General features: G+C 39.9%; 1 protein-coding gene across 1 annotated transcript; it reads left to right on the top strand.

Annotated features, from left to right (window-relative positions):
• Window positions 1-672: 672 nt before the first annotated feature.
• LOC131843316 (bromodomain adjacent to zinc finger domain protein 1A) lies at window positions 673-25,696 on the top strand. Its single transcript, XM_059191944.1, has 26 exons — window positions 673-944; window positions 1,152-1,481; window positions 4,048-4,246; window positions 5,877-6,123; window positions 6,432-6,631; window positions 7,152-7,437; window positions 7,866-8,007; window positions 8,543-8,712; window positions 9,732-9,856; window positions 10,122-10,356; window positions 11,130-11,309; window positions 11,827-12,002; window positions 12,458-12,643; window positions 13,323-13,508; window positions 14,162-14,294; window positions 15,904-16,089; window positions 16,590-16,864; window positions 17,686-17,703; window positions 18,348-18,466; window positions 19,011-19,195; window positions 20,526-20,612; window positions 22,122-22,236; window positions 22,764-22,831; window positions 23,458-23,606; window positions 24,355-24,518; window positions 25,145-25,696. The coding sequence occupies exons 1-26, from the start codon at window positions 832-834 to the stop codon at window positions 25,320-25,322; spliced, it is 4,452 nt and encodes a 1,483-aa protein (XP_059047927.1). The 5' UTR covers window positions 673-831; the 3' UTR covers window positions 25,323-25,696.
• The last annotated feature ends 313 nt before the right edge of the window (window positions 25,697-26,009 follow it).

Raw genomic sequence — 26,009 nt, 5'->3', positions numbered from 1 at the left:
ATAATTTTAGAACGCATTAATACTTAGTAATACCATTATTTGAAATCTAAAAATTACCATTACTAATGAATCTAGTATTCATTGCAGATTTCAAGATAAAATATTTAAGAACGATATCTTAGGTGTCTTCAATATATGGAAAAAGAGCAGGAATGGACGTGGACGTCTTCCGGACTGCGATGATGATGATGATGATGAGCAGGAATGAAATGTTGTTAGCAACCGGCGATGTAATTTTACAAGGGAACTTTTTTCTATTGTGCATCGGTGTTACTACAGGAATATATATAGACCGCTTGGCATCGTCATTATAATAATAAAATATGTTTCATACAGTTAAGTATTATTTGTCCAATTATAAAATCAGAGCGATCATTCCAAATTCCATTTTCACGATGCAAAATTGATGTAAAGTTATATTCTAATCAAATAAATATGCTAAATAATATTAAAAATTGCTAGTCAATTTTAAAAAACGACACTACAGAATGACTTTAGTGTCGATATCTATTAAATATAATTGTTATCAGTACGCTCAGATGTAGCCAATATTCTACTATTTAGTAGTTAATGAGGCTGTGTACAACACTGTTCATATGTTTCTTGTGTAAAAAGAAGCGCTCAGCGCGCCGTTTTTTGGCTTGTCAACCGAAACCACGCAACAATTTTCTCTTGTAATAATCGTGATAAATGTAACGGATTTCCCGATGTTATATTCAAGAGGACAAAGCGTCCTTCTTGCAGTGCAAAACAAAGTATAATATATCTACGTTGTTATCGTAAATTGGACTAAAAACAGTTTTCCCACCGCTGTGACCCGCGAACTCTAACATGCCTCTACTGAAAAGGAAAGCCTTTGAGAAATCGACGGCGTCGGAGTACCTTCGGGACGATGACGAAGTTTTCCACTGTGAGATCACCGACGAGATATTCAAAGACTATGAGTGAGTATATTGAAATTGTAAAAGTTCGCGCATTTTCTTCGGATTTGCCTATATTAATGTGTTTTATCAATGAGACTAACCGTTAGAGGTATATCGGCTCGCTAGTTCGCACAGTTACACGTCCGTGACACAATGTTTTACAATTTGGAGCGTGCGCGTCAGATTTTTGGTGTCATTTGCCGTTGCTTATCTCAATATTTGTTTTAGGGAATACTGTGAGAGGATTATATTGGTCAATTCTATGGTGTGGACATGTGAGATGACAGGGAAGAACAACTTGACATATGCAGAGGCTTTGGAGAGTGAGAAAGCAGCCCGCAGGTCGCTCAAAGACTTTCCAATGGAGCTGCGTATACCAATATTGTTCCTTGCAGCGAAGACAAAGAGGAGTTCATTTGCAGAGATGTCTGAGGATGTGTTCAATTTTGTGAGGGAGAGGTACTTTGTGGGGGAGACAGTGGAGGCCTGCTTTGAGGGTGATATCTGGAGGGAAGCCCATGTGTTGTCTGTGACGGCACAGAAGCAGCACCCTGACAGGTTAGTTTAGTGACTGTGCTATTTAAAATACAATTAGATTATTTTATAGGTATATTAAAAAGTAGGTATAATAAGTAGAACTAATTTATAATTGATAATTTTTCCCTAATTAGTGTAATATTTACTCGTTGATTCATAACAATGAGTGTTAATAGAAATTATTTTTAATGTACTTTAATATACATCCTGATATAATGTATATATTATATACTAAATGGATATTATAAACTTTATACAGAAGAAATTAATTGTAATGACTGTGCTAAAGACATGACAACTCAAGTGCCCTTTTAGTTATTCAAATTAAACATCATTTTAAAATGTATTATTACCATTTTGTAATTTCATATTAAAATTATATACTTTTACATACTCTAAAGAAAAATATTACTTTATATATTATACATTTACATTAAATTTACAATACCTATGCCTAGCCCATCTGAGATTACAGTAGTGAAGATACATATTTATATTGCAAAAATATAATAAATTTATTTCTATAGTATAAATTAAGTATCTTGAATTCCTGAAATCAGGGAGCAGATCTCATCATTGGAGGAATTCAAGATGCATAATTTATAATAATATTTATTTATTTATTATTATTATTACTATATAAATATAACTTTGACTCATTTTAAATCTTTAAATATACATGAATAGGGATACAAATGTTAAAAATGAATTCATAATTAATTGAAAGTGTTATTGGTATATTACAATAAATAAATACAATAAAAATATTTTTTATTCAAATCAACTTAACATAAGCATTTGCACATAGTTGCTTTTTATAATTCTACCTTTTAATTTATAATGTAAAAAGCTACTGAGAAGTGTGGACTGGTAGGATTACTGTTGTAGCTTTTTCAAACATGTGTAATATTGGTAGGTGTAGATTTTGTGTGAATAAATAACCAGATAATACAATATGAAAATAATATACAGTTAATTTGCAAAGTATAACAGTTATATGCTTATTTTTAATGGTAGTACATAGTACTCAAACACAATATATATGATTTTGCTTGTCATGCTAAAAAAAATAACATATAAGATACTTGAAATAAATTCTATTGAGGTTAAAAATTTAAAATTTTCTTTGTTACTTTATATATAGCTGCTGTAAGGACTATTTCATTATTAACATTACTATTTATGTATTAAATCTTTTATGCACAAATACACAAATATAGATGCATATGGAGGACTTAATATCATGAGGTGTTAACTCCGCCATAAATAAAATATATATAATATATATAAATAATACTTAATAGGTAATGATACACACCATTTATATAAAAAAGCAAAATGTGAGTTCCTTGCTTGTCCTTTTTGTGAATAGTCTATTTTCTAAATGAGTGGTAGAATAAAAAAATATGACTATTCAAATGTGCTTATATTAGGTTTATTTGAATTAAGATTGTTTCTATATACAGAAACTCATAACTCATGAAAAAAACATTAGGTATATGTGTGTATAGAGTGTTCTAGGTAAAACTGTATTTTGAAGAAGAAAATTCTAATCCCTTAATATTAATTTGACTACATATAGTACATCTATTTTAATACTTATTTTTTGAATTGTTATATTATAGATACTTGTCATGTGATGTTATAATTAAGTCTATATGTGTGTACTACGATACAAATAAAAATTACTAAAAAAATACTATTATCTATCTTCTTTAAAAAAACTTATACAACCGATTTTTCTCTGAATGCCAAAAAATTTCATGTGGTATTTTTTTTTATAATAACATAGTATAAAACAAAGTCGCTCTCTGTCCGTCCCTATGTATGCTTAAATCATATAACTATACAACTGATTTTGAAGCGTTTCTTTTAATAGACTGAGTTATTCAAGGAGAAGATTTATATGATGAAGATTTATATACATGTACACCCGTGCGAAGCCGGGGCGAGTTAGTTAGTTAATGATAATGGAATAATGTTTTGCACCTGTTTGTGTTAACAGTCTATGCTGATAATGGAGGATGAGTATGCTATCAGATCAGTTAGCCTATTGTGACTAATTCACCAAGAATTTATCACATTGGTTTTCAGGGAGATAGTGACAAATTCACCAGGAATTATCTCATTAGATTCTAAGGGGATAGTGACAAAGTCACTGGCAATTTATCACATTGGTTTTCAGGGAGATAGTGACAAATCACCAGGAAATTGCACATTAGGTTCTAGGGGGATAGTGACAAAGTCACTGGCAATTTATCACATTGGTTTTCAGGGAGATAGTGACAAATCACCAGGAAATTGCACATTAGGTTCTAGGGGGATAGTGACAAAGTCACTGGGTATTTATCACATTGGTTTTCAGGGAGATAGTGACAAATCACCAGGAATTTATAACATTGGTTTTTTTATGGAGTTAATGACAATTTTTTAGGAATTTATCACAATCAACAAGGGGGACTTCATAGAAGTTAGGTTGACTTCTATGAAGTCCCCTCTGAGGACATGGTACATTGCTATCAATGGGTCCATTAACCCACACTACTAACAATCTCCCTCCTCTCTCATGTGGTATCTTATATTCCAGCAAAGTAATGATCCCAGCCACATCCTACTGCTACGAAGTGGAACAGTTTGATGAGAGTGACCCGTCAGCGGTCGGCCAGATTGGCACCGCTCCATACGACAGAGTCCGCAGGCGGAAGGGTATCTTCTCACGAGATAAGAACAGGCTGTTCCTGAAACAGTTTGTACAGCAGACACCAATTGGCGTCATTGCCATAAAGGTAATTGGGATATTTTTTGTGTGAGTCATAAAACTGATAAGTATAATTCATATTGGGCTTTTTAGATAGATGAATATACTTTACTAGCTTTTACCCGCGGCTTCGCTCGCGTTAATTTAACCGCTTAGGGGATAATTTACCAAAATCCTTTCTATGAGGATGCCTATGTTATAGTAGCTTTATGCATGCAAAACTCAGCCCGATTTAAAATTGACAAAGTTTCATACAAACTTTCATCCCTATTTTATCTCCTTGGGGGTAGAATTAATGAAAATCCTTTCTTAGCGGATGCCTACGTCATAACATCTACCTGCATGCCAAATTTCAGCCTGATCCGTCCAGCGGTTTGGGCTGTGCATTGATAGACCACTATGTCAGTCACCTTTGAGTTATATGTAGATAATGATATGTTCATTATCTAAATATATACACAACAATAAGGTTACAATAAGACCTTATTGCTGAAAGTAATATTTTCAAGTCAACCTTAAGGAAAAGAATTTTTATGTCAAACAGGTAGATAATAAGTGAACAGGAGAAAACTAGAAAAGGAACAAACATGATGGTACTGATGAATGATAATGATAAATGATAAGGGATTTTTGTTTGTTTTATGACCATTATAGATGTTTATTGATGACAGTACAATAATAATAATAAACTCAGGACAATTCACACAGCGCCATCTAGACCCAAGTTAAGCTAGCTAAAGCTTGTGTTATGGGTACTATAACTGATATATATACATAGATATTTTTTTCTGTAAATACATACATATTATACATAGAAAACACCCAGACCGATACAAACAATCATACTCATGAATACATATGTTTTTTGCCGTGCGAGGAATCGAACCCGAGACCATCGGTCATAAAGTGGTGTGCTAGACCACTAGACCATCGAGGTCGTCAAACAATGATATACTGTTATATATTTATATTGTTTACTTATTAGCATATGATATATGGCCTCCATGGTCTAGAGCAGAGGTTCCCAAACTTTTTTGTTTTACCCTTGCCATATTTTTCGGTTTTGGGTAGACCCTCCATTCTTACCTGGTATTGATTTTTTGTAAAGTTGTAACTGTAGTAAAGTTTAGTGTTAAAAATATAAAGTAAAAACAAGAAGATGACCACTGTCGTAGACCCATTGCAGTTTTTCATAGACCCCTGGGGGTCGCTATAGACCACTTTGGAAATCACTGGTCTAGAGGTTAAGCACACAGCTTTACTTCCGATTTCGGTTGCTGGTTTGATTTCTTGCACGGTACACTTTGTATTAAACATTGTTTATATCGGTCTGGTTCTTTTCTTTTTAAATATTGTATGTATTAAAAAATATATAAATACTTAATTATGCTGCCCTAACCATCATCATTTGCTTCTTCCTTATCCCTTTTATTTGTGATCGGCGTAATATGTTTTTCTCGTCCATTCATCTCTGTTCGCAGTCATCCCGTTATTTACTCCCTTGCTCATCATATCATCTTTCACACAGTCCATCTCTTTTTCGGTTTTCCTCTACTCTTATAAGCATCCACATTAGCAGGAAAAACAGGGTCTTATGCCTAAAATTTGTACTATGTAAGTAAAACACATTCAATTGTAATGTAATTCTATTCGTACAGAAACCAACACTTGAAAAGTACAACATAAATAAAGTGAGTTTCGATCAAATCTTCACTGGTGAACCGCCAGAGTTTCCTTCATCCAAAAAGCTGATAAAGAACAGCTTATCACCACCAGCATCCAGGAACCAAGTGAAACCAAATTCAGCCAACAAACTGAACAAATCTGGAAAGAAAGTCAGTCCAGACAAGAAGGGTCGGCAGGAATCAATGGATAAGTTTGTTAAGAAGACAGACAAAAATGAAGGTAATACCTATATTCTTTGTTTTGTTAGGGTGACTTTAATTTGTAATTTTTTTAATGGATATGGAATAGCATCAGAAAGACCACCTGATGGTAAGTGGTACCATTGCCTACACACAAAACATCATCAGGTAACCTCCATAAGTATCCCCACAAAATAATATACTAATACCAAAAAATTGATGTTCAAAATTATTGAAGGATTTAAACTTTTCTTTGAATATGGGAGCAGTTAGTAGTTATTCTCTTTTGTCTGCTTTTGAAATTAGTGCCTATTTTTATCAAAAATAAAATGTATATTGTATCAACAGTAAAACCTAAACCACCAATTGATCCGGCGGCCAAGAAGAGTGCACAAGAGTTAGCAGAGAAGATGCGTCGCGCGGAAGATCAGATGCGACAGCGCAAGGAAGAAGAGAAGGCAAAGAAGAAGGAGAAAACGGCTCGCCTGCAGGCCTACCTGAAGGAATGGCAGAAGGTGAAGGATGATTTGGAGTTAGAAGATCATAAGGTTAGTACAGTTTACTTTTTAATTTCTTATGTTTATTGTATTATTAAAATAATATGAAAAGATTGATTAATGATTATTGTGGGGTGTTGTCTACGTGTTTGTTTGTAGTGAATTTAGACACTAGTCATTACAAACATACATGCGGACAGCGGCGCGCAATTGGGCCAGTACACTATATCTGTATACAATACACAGTATAGGTAAAATATATCTCAAAACAATGGTTGTGGTCAACTTGTATGTTTATATGTCTTAAGGTCTAAATAATGTAATTTAATATATATTTATCAAAACAATGTCTCCTGTATGTAAGATCCAACTAACTATGATGACGACTTAGGTCCTAATGCCGGCTACCGGAAGAGAAACCCCAATTAGTAGTAGTGTAGGTTTAAAAGGCCCTTTTAATATATAACTACTTGCAGCTTCAAACAATATTGATGTGAACTCTAAGATGTAGAAATTAAAACAGATAAATTAACTTTGCCTCCATTTAAATATTTTAAAACAAATTTTACAGATAATACCAAAAGGCACCCCGGTAGACATAGAAGGTATACCACAGAAGCACTTTGGCGATTTCCTCTCAGTCCTCGAATTCGTCTTCGTGTACGGCGATATACTGAAAGTGAAAGACGTCTTTCACAACGACCTAGACCTAGAGACATTCCGGAAGGCTCTGACGATTGAAGAGCAAGCCGGAACATTCAGTGACCTGGTGCAGATGTTCCTCACAACAATATTTTCATTGCAAGAAGACGAAGCTGAGGAATACAATGAGAATAAAGGAATTCTGGAGTCAACAGGTATGTTTTGTTGATCATAGTAACCTATTAATGAAATTACATAATATGGAGGTATAACAGGTAAAGTATAGTAAGGTATAACTTTAGTCATCAGAAATAGCAGCGCATGCATTGCCCACGATGGATGTCGCATGACAACGTGAAATGTGTGTCAGTCAAGACTGTCATTGACATGGAGTCAATTTAATTCACATGAAAAGGAATTATAGTAATAATATTCATATTTATTCTAACTAAAATTAAATAAATGCGGAAATGTTTGAGTGTGTCATTTTACTATACTTTCATATAAATGTAAAAGGTTTGACCAATCATCATGAAATTTGGCCCAGATGATCATAGCAAAGCAGACCAAGGCACGGCAAGCTAGTAATTACTAGTTAGGCTTTCTGCCATATATTTGTTGTTAAAATGATTGTTATTTGTAGAAGTGAAAGAGGAGGATGCAGAAATGGGAATGAACAAAGCTGTAGAGCTCGCCACGAAAGCTAGCAAGTGGTCGCAGACATATCTGGGTACACCACTTAGCAAACTGCCCCTGGATGCTACAACTGTCAGTGAAGTTTTAAGGTAACAATCATTTGAGAATATATCACTATAAAGTGTTTGTTCGAATTTCCATGTTGGGTGATCATATTTTCTAAAGAATTATATCCATTATAGTATTCAAACTCTTTTAAAAAACGTTTCTTACCTTATAGTTGTAAAGACTTAAGTCCATATTTTAAATTATAGTAAATTCTATGCCAGATAGTACACATGAAGTTATGGATATTTTTTTTAATGTTATGTTTTCATAAGTAACCACCAAGTTATCTGTCTATGAGTAGTTCACCTCCACTGAATTATCCGGCTCGAAGGACCACAATGCTAAAGTTACAGACATCTATAAAAATGAAAGACACCAAGGTTAATTGACAATTTTATATTTGCATTAATAACTAATCTAATTTACATTAATGAATAAATAATAAAACTAAATCATAGCGCGTCGTAACATTGACACAGCGCCATCTAGCATTTTCTACTGGAAACTATTAATGTTCTTAATACAAGTGTATACAGTGATCATAGACTGTGGTAACGTTTGGTGGTGATTGCGCAGGTTGCACTTGCTGTCGTCGGGTGCTGCCCCGGGCGGGCGGTGCGCCACGTGGCGCTACCACCAGCGCGGCGGGTACAGCAGCAGCGACGACGCCGGCCTCAACCTGCGCCGCCGCCGCCCCGCGCTCCTCCGCCGCCTGGCCGCCGCGCACGTCGCCGGCCTGCGCCTCGGTACTGCGCCCCACACACACCACACTACACACTACACACTACACACTACACACTACACTACACACCGGCGCGGCGGGTACAGCAGCAGCGACGACGCCGGCCTCAACCTGCGCCGCCGCCGCCCCGCGCTCCTCCGCCGCCTGGCCGCCGCGCACGTCGCCGGCCTGCGCCTCGGTACTGCGCCCCACACACACCACACTACACACTACACACTACACACTACACACTACACTACACACCGGCGCGGCGGGTACAGCAGCAGCGACGACGCCGGCCTCAACCTGCGCCGCCGCCGCCCCGCGCTCCTCCGCCGCCTGGCCGCCGCGCACGTCGCCGGCCTGCGCCTCGGTACTGCGCCCCACACACACCACACTACACACTACACACTACACACTACACACTACACTACACACCGGCGCGGCGGGTACAGCACACACGACGCCGGCCTCAACCTGCGCCGCCGCCGCCCCGCGCTCCTCCGCCGCCTGGCCGCCGCGCACGTCGCCGGCCTGCGCCTCGGTACTGCGCCCCACACACACCACACTACACACTACACACTACACACTACACACTACACTACACACCGGCGCGGCGGGTACAGCAGCAGCGACGACGAAGTCTCTCCACTAAGGACTACTAACGACGTCTCTCGACACAGGCTCCCTCGCAACTCTTCACTAAGAAATCACGTCATTCCTTACAAGACGATGGTCAAAGCCTAGCCTGGCGAGCGACATTAATTCCCACCAAATATTAGAATTCCCGCAGCCAGTTACACAACTATAGCCGGCTTCGTCACAAACAGTAAAGGAACGATGCTTGGCTGGTACACCCCAGCAATATTCTCGGATAAAAAGGTCTTGCTCGAGGGTCGTACAAACTCATAAATCCCAGTGAATGACCAGAAGAAGAACTTCAATCTTTGTGTAATCATAATAATGCAGCATGTGTCACAATGTTCATTAAAGCCACATTTCATGACCACAATTACTCATACACATTCATCATTTACTTTTCAGATGATAAATTACAAATTCTACAGTGCCTCATGAATCAGATCCTAAGTTATGCAACTGTTCGTGACATCATTGAGGAGAAACTGGAGGAACTCAGAAATACCAAGCAAGCACTCAGAATGTTAACAGTAAGCATAAATCGTATAAATCATAATCATAATATTTTCTTTAACAATCAAAATTAGAGTCCTAATCCCTACTTATATTCTAAAGAGTTAAGTTGGATTCTCGCTGAGACAAAAGAATAATTGTGTGTTAATTTATATTTGTGACTGTTTTTGACTCTCCTAAATAAGATAAAACATACGACTATTAAAGAAAGTACTATTTAGTACTTTCTTTAATAGTCGTATATTTTGAGCTTACTTTTATTATAATATTTTGTTCTTGAAGGCAAACGAGCGTAAACGGGAAGCACAACTTATAGCCACCCGACAAGAGCTCAAAAAAGAAGCAGCTGCCAAGAAAGAAGAACAGAAGTTAACAGGAGAGAAAGCTAAAGCTGTTGACGAAGAACTGCGACTGGCGATAGAGAAATTGAACAAGGAGAGTGAAGTCAAAAAGCAGGAGTATGAAAAAAGGTCTAAAGAGTTACAAGTGGCGTTGTTCGATTATACATCTTATATTGGTGAGTATAAGGTTTAAAAGCAGTATAATATTATACTGCTATAGATCAAATATGTGTGCAATAATGCATTTTTTACTTTATTATTATTATTGGTTTTTTATTATTATTTTTTTTTCTTTGGATATAATGATTTCATCTCTAATTTAATGAATTGTTTTTATTTACGTTTATCTTATATAATAATTTATATGCAGCTGTCGGCATCGTTTTTTATTGTGTTGAGATGTGTGATGTAATAAATGTAAATGTAATAAAAAAAAATAAGCACTGTAATTGTACACTAATATTATTGCTGTTAAAATTAAACTAGTGAGAGTGATGAATATAGTTTTTAAACTTTCGTGTTTAATAAACATTATTTATATTGTTAACGAAGTCTTAATATGAATTCAAATTCAAAAATCATTTATTCTTGTAGGGGTATTTTAGCTGCTTATGAACGTAATATTTTTATTGTATAATTATTCTTTACCGTCCAGTTCAATTTATTATGTAATGGCTTTAGAAGTTTTCTTTACCGTCCAGTTCAGTATATCGATCCAATCGATATATTAAATAATTTTATGGTAAATGAAGAATAAACCATAACATTATTCAATATATTTGCCATAAAACTATTCTTTACCGTCCAGTTCAGTATATAGATCCAATCGACATATTAAATAATTTGATAGTAAATATAGAATTAACCATACTTATTTAATATATTTGCCATAAGACTATTCATGTCGCGGTAAATGTAGTGGCAATCTGTAGCGAGTGTGTGCCGGCAGGGTCTGACCGCGGGTTCCGGCGGTACTGGGTGAACCAGCGCGTGGCGGGGCTGTTCGTGGAGGCGGGCGACGAGCCCCGCGGGGGCTGCGGACGCAAGCCGGCGCCGCCCGCGCCCCCCCGCACCTCCGGGGACCCCCTCGCGTACGTCGCGCAGCTGCTGCGCACCGAGCGCGAGAGAGGTCAGTCACACCAGTCAATGCTGGAGATCACATGCTCCCCCGAGCCCATCCCATTTTAGGGCCCTAAGGCGGAGCGTCGCCCAGCTCGATTAACTTGACGAGTTTACACATAGCCGTAACTAGCTTCAGACCCAAAAAGAGGTAGAGCAAATCGATTTTTTATTTCATACTGCAACTGCTTACAATACAAACTGCTGAAATAGGTAACAACACTCGGTTCACGCCAATAAGTTTGTACAAAATTTACCTAGATCGGTTGGTTTTGTATAATATCTATCTTAATAGCTTGACTTTTGAACTGAAACCAAGTAGATTGAGTTTTGAATGAAGTCAAATTAGATAGGTTGACTTTGTCCGGATATGTACCAATATACCTGGTACAAAATCTTCGAAATATTGACTTTGCAGAAAGTCTGTCCCCATTGACATTGTTCAAATTTACCCTGATATGCTGTATTTTCATCACTTTAATCTTCACGTTAGCTTTAAAATATAATGTGCAATATTTCCTCATCAGCTGGCAGTGACAAGGAGAACGACTCCGGTCCAAACTCGCGCGGCGCATCTCCCAAGAAGCCGCTGGCCAACGTGAACGGCCTGAACAAAACCAACGGGCTGGAGACCAACACGCAGCAGCTGCGAGAACTCCTCGTCTGCACTGGAGACATCACCACCTGCCTTGTGCACGGGACGGTTGGATATTTTTCTTTCTTATAATAACCAACTTTCAATTAGTCACAGCTGGACTATATGTCCACTACAGAGGCACTGGATCTTTACGTTGCTGCAGATCAGATCAGTTTTTTCGGACTACTCTAGTGCTGTTAGCTGCAATAGGCTTCACCGGATGATAGAGGGGAGTGCAGATGGCATTACAAACCCTCGGAAGGACTTATGGAGCGACTGATAGCCAACTCCCGCCTGGCGGATACGACTTTAGTCTGAGGGCACCGCTAGGGGTCCGAACCTCTTCTCAGGCCATCTTAAATTAGGTTTTGTAATAACATGTGCTTGTAGTCACTCTATTCTTTAAAATTTAAATTATTTAGAATTAATCTGTATCTAATCAAACTGACGGTAGATTCGACATATCATGAGAATCTGTAATCTACATTAATAAGGAAATTTTGAATTTTTGATCACAACAGGGCGAGCACCGTCCCCAATGGTGGGTGTACCATACGGCTGAGCAGATAGAGGCGCTCATCGAGTCGCTGAACAAACGGGGTTACCGTGAGAGCGAACTGCGGCAGACCCTCGAGCTGGACAAGAACAACATCCTCCACAACATTGTCAAGTGTCCACTGCATCTGCTAAATCCTGCTGCTGCCCCGGTGAGTTGATAACATCTTTATGCTAATATATATACTAGCTGTGCCCACGATATCACTTGCGTGAAATTTATAGCCTATTTGTTATTCTGGTGTATATGCTCTGTTGCAGGTGAATGATACTATGTTATTGGTCGAGACGATGTATATTACAGATGATAATATACTGACAATATGTACATAGAAATAATGACCTTATATTCTAAATAACAATAGGAAAATGTAAGGTGAGGTGACACAGTTTAGATACAGCAGTGCTTAGTAGACAATATTGAATTTGTCTTACTAGATATTATTAAATGTAATTATTAATTTGATGTATCTAGGTGACTGTGTCCCATATGCTCTATCACTGTAAAGTTTCGACAAGATCCGTTTTTTTAAGCATTTTCATATAATATTACACATAGACATCTATATAAATATACACTGGAAATAAACTGGCTTTTAAAAAAAAAATGTTTAATTGATTCTTTCCAGTTCTTCTCAATTGGATCTATATACTGGCAAAAAAAGAGAATTATAATGTAAAACATCTGACGACGATGAGCGGCTAAAATGTCCTACATGAATAAATGATTTTTTAATTTGAAAATTTGAATTACGGTGTAAATCTGCGTTTAATATTGTCCCAAAAAGCCCCAAGTATTGTGGTTTGATTAGAGTGCGTGTGCGCGTGCAGGTGGCGGCGGGCGGGGGCGCGGGCGCGGGCGCGGTGCGGCGCGGGGCGCGGGGCGCGCGGGGCGCGGCGCCGCTGGTGGCCGACGGCTGCTCGCTGGAGGAGTCGCTCGAGCTCTCGCTCAGGGACCACATCCTGGAGCTCGAGGAGAAGATCTTCCACGGCTGCCTCGGCGTACTCAAAGTCAAGGTTCGCTCTTTTGTTCTCTCTTCCGAGTATTAATTCTATCACTATGGCTGGTTAGGTAGACGCCATCACAGTGTCATTCTAAGTTCAATTCACTATTGATTATGTTTATACCTAGGTAGAACATTCGAAAAAGTCTAGTAATTTATAAATTTGAGTTTTTAAGCAACCTTGCAATGTTACCATTGAAGTTCAAGGATTGGCAGTAAAATTATAGGATAATAAGCATACCATATAGCTCGTGTTATAGATAGGAGACAAATACTTAAATACATTTTTCAAATACAAAATATATATAAAATACATCCAAACCAATACAAATAAGCATACTAATGAATTCAAAGCCGTAATTGGGGATTTTCTTCCAGTCTACCTTTGAATGACGGAGAACTTTTGAAGTGTTAGAAACAAAGTTTATAAATTGATAATACAAAGAAAAAAGGTATTTATAGTACAATATCACTCACAGTGTGGTGATGTTAACATGAGAAAAGTAACTTACTTGATTTAAAATAACTTAGTTACTTTATTTACAAGAACTTGTATAACTTACAGGTTCGCGAGGCGTGGCGCGGCACGATCAATTCACTTGTTTTACAATAACTGACTTGACTTACAATAACTCACTTTATTTACAAGAACTTACATGACTTCAGGACCGCGAGGCGTGGCGCGGCACGATCATGGTGCGCGGGTACGACAAACAAGCCGAGTACCTGCGGTGGGGGCCGCGCGCCCAGTACCGCGACGACTACCACCTGCCCAACGGAGTCCTGCGACTGCCGCAAGGTGACGTCTCCACTTCATACTCACTACTACCACAAACGAGCTGAGTACCTGCGGTGGGGGCCGCGCGCCCAGTACCGCGACGACTACCACCTGCCCAACGGAGTCACTTCATACTCACTACTACCACAAACGACCTGCGGTGGGGGCCGCGCGCCCAGTACCGCGACGACTACCACCTGCCCAACGGAGTCCTGACCTGCCCAACGGAGTCCTGACTGCCGCAAGGTGACGTCTCCACTTCACTACTACCACAAACGAGCTGAGTACCTGCGGTGGGCCGCGCGCGCAGTACCGCGACGACTACCACCTGCCCAACGGAGTCCTGCGACTGCCGCAAGGTGACGTCTCCACTTCATACTCACTACTACCACAAACGAGCTGAGTACCTGCGGTGGGGGCCGCGCGCCCAGTACCGCGACGACTACCACCTGCCCAACGGAGTCCTGCGACTGCCGCAAGGTGACGTCTCCACTTCATACTCACTACTACCACAAACGAGCTGAGTACCTGCGGTGGGGGCCGCGCGCGCAGTACCGACTGCTACCACCTGACTGCGACTGCTGGTGTTCCCACTTCATACTCACTACTACCACAAACGAGCTGAGTACCTGCGGTGGGGGCCGCGCGCCCAGTACCGCGACGACTACCACCTGCCCAACGGAGTCCTGCGACTGCCGCAAGGTGACGTCTCCACTGACTACTACCACAAACGAGCTGAGTACCTGCGGTGGGGGCCGCGCGCCCAGTACCGCGACGACTACCACCTGCCCAACGGAGTCCTGCGACTGCCGCAAGGTGACGTCTCCACTTCATACTCACTACTACCACAAACGAGCAGTACCTGCGGTGGGGGCCGCGCGCGCAGTACCGCGACGACTACCACCTGCCCAACGGAGTCCTGCGACTGCCGCAAGGTGACGTCTCCACTTCATACTCACTACTACCACAAACGAGCTGAGTACCTGCGGTGGGGGCCGCGCGCCCAGTACCGCGACGACTACCACCTGCCCAACGGAGTCCTGCGACTGCCGCAAGGTGACGTCTCCACTTCATACTCACTACTACCACAAACGAGCTGAGTACCTGCGGTGGGGGCCGCGCGCCCAGTACCGCGACGACTACCACCTGCCCAACGGAGTCCTGCGACTGCCGCAAGGTGACTGGCCACCTTCAAAGGTGAAGGTTGACGCCTCGGGCGATCCCCTTTGCCCCGGCATCTACTCCGGGGTTACTTTGAACCTTCGGATGGCTGGTTCAAAACCCCTAGGGCAAGTATACATAAAAAAAGAAGAAAAGTAGCTTATTCAATGTTGTGCCATAATAATTTCATTGAAAAAATCATCTTGTGCTCATCAGACAGTTAGATTTTTAAAATGGAACGGCTATGCGTATATACAAACAGGTTTATCCCTAAATTCCCATTTTTACCCAACTGAATAAAAACTCTTTATTGTTCCTAAAATCGTATATATTCACCATTCTACTATCAACCTTTTTTAATAACGATAATAATGTTTTATTTATATGCCAAAACAATGTCTGCCGACTCAACTAGTAACACTACAAAATTTTTAAGTCTGGTAATTTTCATTACTAATTATTCCCTCAGACGTGGATCAGAGCGACGTGGACATCCCCGTGAACAAGTACCGCGACCCGGGACATTACCTGGAGGCGCCCCGGACCAACGGAGTGAAGGGCGACCGCGGACCTACAAGTGTGGTGCGGTCACTCGCATCCGCGCTACTGCAGGTCGAGCAGGCTCTACACCATAAGTACATCAAGCGCCCGCTCGGTATGTACCTAATATTTCGTTGTCTATATTTAAATCACTGGCTATGAGCATAGACTTCGCTAAAAAAGGTGTTAGTCTATGGCAATGTACTATAGTTATAATCGTTATAACACCCGTGATTTAGTGGTTACTACCTAAACTGACTCCAAAAGGTCGTAAGTTTGAATCTGGCCGATGCCAAATACAAATATTGTGTCAGTATTATATAATAATATAATATTAGTGTGTAACTAAAATACTGTTAATAAACCACATCAATCTGAGAGACAGCCATAGACTTGAACCTTACTATTTTGGTTTCAAATATATTATATGATAAATAAAGATAATTAACAAAAATCATCTGTCCACTAATAGACATAGACCGATTTAATCCATCTTAGATGAATATAATGAAGGTATTACCAGACAATTACCTCTATTTATTTATAATTATCTTTATTATCACTTGGGCTACAGTCCTTTTATTTAGCTACTATAAAAAAAAATCTTTAATCCAGGTCTCGACGACAAGGAAAGAAAAGAGCGTGAAGCCAAAAACAAACCACTTGATCTGGAAGCGCTGGAGCGGTGGGAGGTGTCCCTGATGGAGTGTCAGAGCTTCGCCCAAATCGTGCTGCATCTCTTCACCCTGGACTCCAGCATTACCTGGTCTGCTAGCATACTGAACGCCAGCTGCAGGCTCTGCAGACGGAAGGCGGACCCTGATAATATGCTGCTGTGCGATGGATGCAACAAAGGACACCATTTGTACTGTCTCAAGCCAAAACTTGTGGTGAGTACCTCTTTTTTATTTAAGTTCATAATTTTTTATGCTGTTTGTTGCGGGTAGTTGATACTATGTTGTTGGTTGAGACGATGTATATTAAAGATGATAATAGACTGACAATATGTATGTAAAATATTGATCTTATATACTAAATAACAATAGGAAAATGTAAGGTGGGGTGACACAGTTTAGACACAGCAGTGCTCAGTAGACAATATTGGATTTGTCTTACTAGACATTATTAAATGCAATTATTATTTTGATGTAAGTAACTGTGTGCCATACTGTTAATTAAATACTGTCGAAAATAGATTGCATCTATGTGCCATATATACACAATAGAGGAGGAAAAATGTTAAGACACTTCATATGGCATGTTGAATTTATGAAACTTATTATTGAGGGAAAGATAAAAGGAAAGAGGGGAGATGAAGACCAAGGCACAGCTATATCAAGTAAATTAAAGAGAGAATTGCAGTCGTGACGTATCAACATTTAAAGAGTATGATGTAAGATTGTGGAAAGACACAAGAGCTACACAGACAAGAGCATAGCTCTTAAATTATGAATGAATGAATGTTGAAAAGCATATTAAATGACATATATCTTGAATAATAATAATTACCTTGGATTCACACAGCGCCAACTAGTCGTAAGCTAACCAGAGCTTGTGTTATGAGTTCTAGACTACGGATATAAATACATGCTTTTTTTGTTAACACATAATATACATAGAAAACACCCAGATCGATACAAACAATCATACTCATGAATACAAATGTTTGTTCAATAATTAATTTATTTTAATTATATTTCCATGCTGACAGTCTGGTCCAACGAGAAAGGTATAGTATATGCATGTTGTAAGTAAAGTGATTACAAAACATTGTGAAGCCATGTTTATACTTGGCTGAAATTAAATTGTTAGAAAGAAAGAAAAACGTTTCTTGACAAAAATTGCATTCACATGTTCATATAAAAACAATATATATGTTAAAAGCAATATATTCCTTTGTACAGTCATACTCGTCCAAGGCCTCTGGCTTACATTACAAGCATAATGTTTGCATCGATACTAATCCTGGAGAATACACACAGCATATCTAGTCTCAAGCTAAGCAGAGCATGTGTTATGGGTACTAAATAACTGATAGAATTAAATACTTTTTTAAATACATACATAATATACATAGAAAACTCCCAGATCGATACAAACACTCATAGTCATGAATACACATGTTTGCATGGTACGAGGAATCTAAGAAATTTAATTTTTCCTTAAGTAATGTATGTTACTTACTGAGTGGTGCAGTGTTATTTTTTATTCTTAAGTCAAACAGCATTAAACTTTTTAAGTAAAAACTTATTTCATCTTGCTAGGTATTAAATTCATACAATTGTGATGTGTTATTTTTTTCAAGTAAAATGACTTCTATAAGATAAAGTTTGTATCTGGTGAATTAAATGTTTTTATTTCATTTTATTATAGAAAGTACCTGAGGGCGATTGGTTCTGTGAACAGTGTAAGCCGAAGGAGCGAACTCCACGCAAGAGGAGGAAACTATTCTCTGAAGAGGAACTGGAGGAGGCCCTGGATGATAGGTATGAGTTTATATTCATCTTTATATTCCGGCCCTCGTGACTCCAACCTGATTTTCTCAGTTTCGGGAGTTGATCAAAATAAGCAAATTCAAAAGTTTATTATAATAAAGATTTGATTCTTAAAATTTCCCATGTAAAAATATATTTAACGAATTTACCTAAAATTAATATTCCTGTATGTTACGGAAATCATGATGGGTGGGTAAGTTTTAATAAGAATTAATAGTATTACTTCATAAACCATATATTATCGAATAATTAAAGATTCATATTGTTATATTATTTCCTCATCCGGCTCGAAGGACCAATAATTAAACACCATTCACGTTTAAAAAATAATTTTATTTAATGAAATTAAATAAAATTATTTTTATATACAATGATCGGTTGTTTTTTTCACGACAATAAAATCAACAACGGTTGCCTAGCAACGGTAACTAATCAACTAAAAACTATAAGGGCGCCATGTAATGGGTTGTTTAAACATTGTGCCTTAGAATCTATTATTATATTTATTGTTGTTGTATACCTCTGTCTGAATGGTTTGCAGTGCGTCGTCCTCGTCGTCGACGTCGTCGCTGTCTGCGGTGTGCGGCACGTGCGGCAGCGGAGGACGACTGGCGGCCGCCTGCGGGGACTGCGGCGCGCGCTACCACCGCGAGTGTGCGCGCCCCGCGCCCCCCGCGCGCGCCGCCCGCCGCTGGCGCTGCGCCGCCTGCCTGGCGCCGGCCCGAGGTACGTGAGGTACAGTCGGCCGCGGCGCGCTACCACTGTGCGCGCCCCGCCCCCCCGCGCGCGCCGCCCGCCGCTGGCGCTGCGCCGCCTGCCTGGCGCCGGCCCGAGGTACGTGAGGTACAGTCGGCCGCGGCGCGCTACCACCGCGAGTGTGCGCGCCCCGCGCCCCCCGCGCGCGCCGCCCGCCGCTGGCGCTGCGCCGCCTGCCTGGCGCCGGCCCGAGGTACGTGAGGTACAGTCGGCCGCGGCGCGCTACCACCGCGAGTGTGCGCGCCCCGCGCCCCCCGCGCGCGCCGCCCGCCGCTGGCGCTGCGCCGCCTGCCTGGCGCCGGCCCGAGGTACGTGAGGTACAGTCGGCCGCGGCGCGCTACCACCGCGAGTGTGCGCGCCCCGCGCCCCCGCGCGCGCGCGCGCGCTGCGCCGCCTGCCTGGCGCCGGCCGCGGGTACCGTGAGGTAGAGTCGGCGGCGCGCTACCACCGCGAGTGTGCGCGCCCCGCGCCCCCCGCGCGCGCCGCCCGCCGCTGGCGCTGCGCCGCCTGCCTGGCGCCGGCCCGAGGTACGTGAGGTACAGTCGGCCGCGGCGCGCTACCACCGCGAGTGTGCGCGCCCCGCGCCCCCCGCGCGCGCCGCCCGCCGCTGGCGCTGCGCCGCCTGCCTGGCGCCGGCCCGAGGTACGTGAGGTACAGTCGGCCGCGGCGCGCTACCACCGCGAGTGTGCGCGCCCCGCGCCCCCCGCGCGCGCCGCCCGCCGCCGGCGCTGCGCCGCCTGCCTGGCGCCGGCCCGAGGTACGTGAGGTACAGTCGGCCGCGGCGCGCTACCACCGCGATGGAGGGTACATTTGCCTGCAGTTAGCTCGGGTTCGGGGGCTGAAAGGTGCAGCGAGCTTGAGATACGTGGAGAGTACAGTCGCCTACAGCCCGCTGAAGTACGTGCAAGACACAGCCGTGCCGTACACCTCAATGATCCGGCTCGACGAACCGTCATATAATTGAAATTTATCAATACTGATGCATTGCATATATTGCATGATTTACTTGAATATAATATAGAATTATAATACTCATAGGAAAATATATACAGCTCTAGGCGTACGTAATACGTACGGTATTGTTTCTGTGTTATACTTGTTTATTCTATTTTTACGCGAGTTTTACGGCTATTATTTATAAAACATTCACGATAGCCGAGAGACGAATAAATCAAAATTACAATATAAAAATCCCCTTAAAGAAACTCGCGAATGTAATGACTAGTATAAACGAACATAGACACGTAAGATAGCTTTAACCATAGACAATAGTAGATTAATTGTACTGTAATGTCTGAAGAGCACAGCGTGCGTCGGTGCGCGGCGGCGGCCATCACCAACATCCACCAGTACACGCGCGCCCTCGACAGCCGCCGCAACAGCTCCGGTTCGTTCCCGTCTCCCTTCTCTGTCGCGCTCGCACTCTCATCCGCCAAACACCAAATATGCCACTCTCGCTCTAACGCCTAGCACGTTCTCTAACCTACCGACTCGCTATCCTAAATCACAGTCCAATTCTGATATCATTTCTTTTTTTGTTAATTTAACTTAAAATTTCTTTTACTTTACAACATGTAGCATAATTCACTCAATATAGTATATACATACTACTATTAATACGTTAGTATTATATATATGGGAATACAATTATTTTCCCAGATTAAAGAAACTATTCACTGGTTGTTAATTGTTGATATTTTTCGGGTCAAAATAGTTTTATACTAGTACAACTAGATGGCGCTGTATTTTTTCCATACATATTTCTAAAACACGCTGATAAGATTTTTTTGTCATACCTTATATAGATATGTATTTTTTTTTATATGCTCGCTTAGATCAATATACGGTTGGAACCTCATAACTGTAGTTCATACAATCGCTCCTGATCTCCAGAACCTCGATTTTATACAGATATATATATATAAATTATATTTGTATAAATTGTTAATCACAGACTAAAAAGTCTCAGAACTGATTGTTAATTCATGGTATAATTATTTTATATAAATCTTTGAATTATTAAAAATATAAATACATGTATTTACTTTATTATTAAACAAATGAAGTCAAAGTATATTGAGTAAATACATATTTTTGTTGGTTATATGGACAAAAGTCCCAAAAAAATTAAAACAATTAAAGAAATACGAAGTACATGCAATTTTGAAAGTTATAACAATAAAAAAAACTAAAAATACGCAATTTTTTAACAATAGTACGACATTTTTCATATATGCGTAATCATTCTGAGTTACACCCATTTCCCTCGCTGTGTTCATCCCATATCGCTCTGTTTAACACCAGACAAACTCATTACCGCGCTTTCTTTGTACATTCATATCTTTGGTTCTTTTTTTTTTTTTACTTTTTTTTTTATTTGTTATTTCTGCGTTTGTGTGGTGGCGCTATTATTAAAAATCGGGTGTTGTTTTTCTTTTGACTAATTTGGCTACGGTGTTCATACATAACGTCATATTTCCCATATTCTAACATAGTAATAATAAATTTCGCATGATTCAAACTTTCACTACAATAATTAGATTTAATTTTACATTTAATGACATGACGACCCCGGTGGTCTAGCGGTTTAGCACCGTTTCACCGCGGGTTCGATTCCTCGCGCGGTAAACATTTGTATACATGAGTATGATTGTTTGTATCGGTCTGCGTGTTTTCTATGTATATTATGGATGTATTTACAAAAAATGTAAGTATTGACATCAGTTGTCTAGTACCCATAATACAAGCTCTGCTTAGCTTGGGACTAGATGGCGCTGTGTTAATTGTCCAGGGTTATTTATTTATCCTTATCAAAATAACAAGTATTGTCCCGTGCAAAGGGCGGGTTGCTAGTCATATATATAGTTAAAATTATAATGGAATATATTATAAACAGCAGATTCCGAGGACAGCGAGTATAACACGGCGCTGGTGAAGCTGAAGGGTCGACGATCACGCGGTAGCAAGGAACACTCGCCGCTGCAAAACGGCAGCGCCAAGAGGGGACGCAGGTAATATTTTGTAGTGATTGACCACCTCGGTGGTCTAGCGGTCTAGAACACCGCTTTAGGTCCGATGGTCGCGGGTTCGATTCCTCGCACGGCACAAACATTTGTATTCATGAGCATGATTGTTTGTATCGGTCTAGGTGTTTTCTATGTATAATATGTATGTATTTACGAAAAAAAAATTATCTAATATATTAAGTACATATAATTAATATATGTACTTGTATCATCATCATTATCTAGTACTCGTAACACAAGCTTTAGATAGCTAAACTTGGGACTAGACGGCGCTGTGTGAATTATCCTGAGATTATTATTATTATATATCTCTTTGCTCCAAAGTTCAGTCACTGCCTTACACACTTGTGGCAATGGGTTCGATTCCGACACAATACAAACGCGTATTTATGAGTACATCTGATTGTATTGATCTGAGTAGTTTTTATTGTGTTCAATAGTCATTTCAAAGCTAAAATAATTTAAAATGTAATCCTGTCTTATTAATATGTCAATAATTTAATGTTTTTTAGACCAAAAAGTGATGGAAATACAAGCACCGGCAGAAAGTCAAAGGCATCTCTAACGAATGGCGTAGACGGTATGTTTTTTTATATATTTTCTCTTTATTCTTACTATTCCTATACTATATACTTGTCACCATATTATCTTATATATAAAATTCTCGTGTCACAGTTTTCGTACCCATACTCCTCCGAAACGGCTTGACGGATTCTCATGAAATTTTGTGAGCGTATTGAGTAAAGTTCGTACGAATTTTACCCTTAAGGGGGTAAAATAAAATAGGGAATGAAATGGAAATTCCTCATTCGTCCTCTATTCCTTGCGAACGAAGTCGCGGGCACAGCTATTCATTCATTCATTCATAATTTAAGACCTGAGCTCTTGTCGGTGTAGCTCCCGGCATCTTCCACGATCACAAGGGCACAGCTAGTAGGCTATAATTTAAAAATATACTTAAATTGGGCGAAATATAACGATACATGTTAAGTAAGTGTGATGCAGACGAAGTAACGCGGTTCAGCTAGTAATATATAATTTTGAAGAACGAGCTAAGAAGATCTGAGAAGAAACTCAGTTTTTATTCTTTTCAAATGAGCTTGAACATGATTACAAAAATACAAATTCATTTTTAAATTAAAATCTATGCCTACAAGCTGTGGGTACTTTATTTTATTGAAGATGTGTAACACCTTTATGAAACAGAGGAACGTACAAGCGGCCGGAAGCGCAGCACTCGCCACGAGGAGCCGGAGGACGAGCAGCCGCACACGGAACGACTCCAGCAGCTGCTGCGTGACGTCATGAAGCACCGCGACTGCTGGCCATTCTACGAGCCTGTATCCACGGAGGACGTTAGTATAGACTTTAGGATAATGGGGAATGGGGGCTGTAATGGAAACACTCATTGCTATCACACTATATTAGATGGACTTCCGCGAGGTCTACTTAGAAAAGTCAGGCCATTTATACCAAAGTAAAATTGGTAATTAAACGAACTGTTGATTACTAGTTATTTCACTTTGGGATAATTGGCCTGACTTCATCATCAATGACGTCACCTCATCATCCTTCAATAGTGCCAGCATATACCGTTAGTGGAGATGGTTGCACTATTTCGTATTCATTTGTTAAAAAGAAAGACCACTTTTCAGGACTTATAATGCCAAGTGTCAGTGATCAAAATTCTAAATGAATGTAAAATGAAAAATGTGATATGTTAGATACGGCATCATATGCATCATGCTAACCATGATGGCATGGCATGATGCATATCATGAGATATTTTAATAATTTATCAATTTAATGCCGAAAAAAACTGTGCTGGTTTTCATAAGGATTTAGATAACAGATTATATTTCGTGACTGATATTCTGACTCCATTCATCAGTCATTGTCATTCATGATGATGATGCTCAGATATAAGCGGATATGTAGAAATATAAGCGGAGGCTTACAGATCACGTCACAGAACTGCAATGCGTTTGACATTCCGATTCAAAAATCATTAACGCGAAGAATGGAAATAGTCGGAAATTTATTCCTAACTTAAAAAAACTGTAGTATTAATAGAGGTGTTATGTGATGAAATTTTATAAACAGGTGCCTGACTACTTGGATGTAATCGAGCAACCAATGGACTTCACCACGATCAAGTCGAAACTAGATGGAGGTGAATATAGCACGGACGAGGAACTTCTCTCCGATGCTGCGCTGGTGCTAGCCAATTGTTATACGTATAATAAGGACACCCATCCTGTCGCCAAGTGAGTACCATCACCGAAGTAATATATTTGTATATACTAATACGTTAATCGTCACATTCAAGTTCCTTTATAATTTATGTAATTCATATTTTGTTCAGTTTCTTTTTAAAGAGTACATTCAGCCTCGCCTTGCCTCCCTACCTGAAAATCAGTCTCCACCAATCCTCCAGTGAAACTGTATGAGTCATACAGCAATGCAAAAATGGCTCATTGGTTTCAACCTATAAATATTATATATTATTTGTAATTATGCCTATATGTGTGCACTATAGATACAAATAGAAATTTTTATCAATTTATATATCATATTTAATATACATTATTGTTGACATTAATTAAACTGTATGTAGACATTTTGAAAATAATGCTCAAAATGTCTACCTATAGTGACCAAAAACATAGTTTAATTGTCAATACTACCCTGAATATGAATGAGAAATGAGTAGTTACTGTCGATTGTAATAATAATTATCAATGATACATAATAATTATGTTGTATAATAATTATTAAGATAAATAATTGCGGTATAGACTTTATAATTGTAAATCTATTGTTGAAGTCAAGTGTAAATAGAAGATACACAACAGGTGACGAGTCTAATTGCGTTTGTAATTTATCGTTTCAGAGCTGGGTGCCGCTTGGAGAAGTACATCAACAAGCGATGTGCGGAGCTGCAGCTGCCGCCGCTGGCCGACATGGACGGGGAGCGTGACGGGGCCCGTGACACGGAGCCGCAGCCGCACAAGCGAGCCGCGTCCTCGGAGGCCGAGGCGCCGCGCCCCAAGCGACCCAAGCACAAGTGATGGGCGGCCGCGCCCCCGCGCCTCAGGGACTACGTCACCTACTAGAACCAGTTCGTGCACGTTTTCATATCTGACTCCCGAATACCACCAAGTGATGATTTTTTGTGATCGTTTTATAAAACTGAATTTTATGTAAATTCTGCAATATCGTATTGTAACAGTGTAAATAGTGCTTCGTTGTAGGAATTGCATTAAGAGCCTGGGTTTGGTGCTCTGGTCATATATGCACATGTAAACATTGGGTATTGAGTCAATTTTCCAATTGTAACTCTGGATTCTACACTCAAGTGTACCACAAGATACGAGCGAAAGTATGGTTCAATCTGAGCTAACGGATGAAGAACAAGACTTTACTTACGGGTAAGATGACTGTATCTGCGTCGACCAGAATTTTTTTGAAATGAAAGTGATTACTATTAGTATAAAAGTAACCAGAAAATACATTATTAATCACAGTATTATACAAAACTTCAGAACATTCTAGTTTGTGACTTTACTATTCCGCGCAATGCAAAACAGATATAAAATTGTAAAACCAAGTTGCAACTTAACAGGGTACTCAATTCGCATTATTCTAACGCAATGATTATGACACGTGTACTTTATGCAGCAGTAGGACGATAACTGGACTGGTATTTATATATATTAAATCATAGATGTTTGAAAAATCACTCGAGTGGTAAAGTT

Source organism: Achroia grisella, unplaced genomic scaffold (assembly GCF_030625045.1).
Source record: "Achroia grisella isolate CSIRO2021 unplaced genomic scaffold, CSIRO_AGI_Agris_v1 utg1086, whole genome shotgun sequence".
NCBI lineage: Eukaryota > Metazoa > Arthropoda > Insecta > Lepidoptera > Pyralidae > Achroia > Achroia grisella.
The sequence above is the reverse complement of the archived record's forward strand: the minus strand, read 5'-3'. Positions and strand labels throughout refer to the sequence as shown.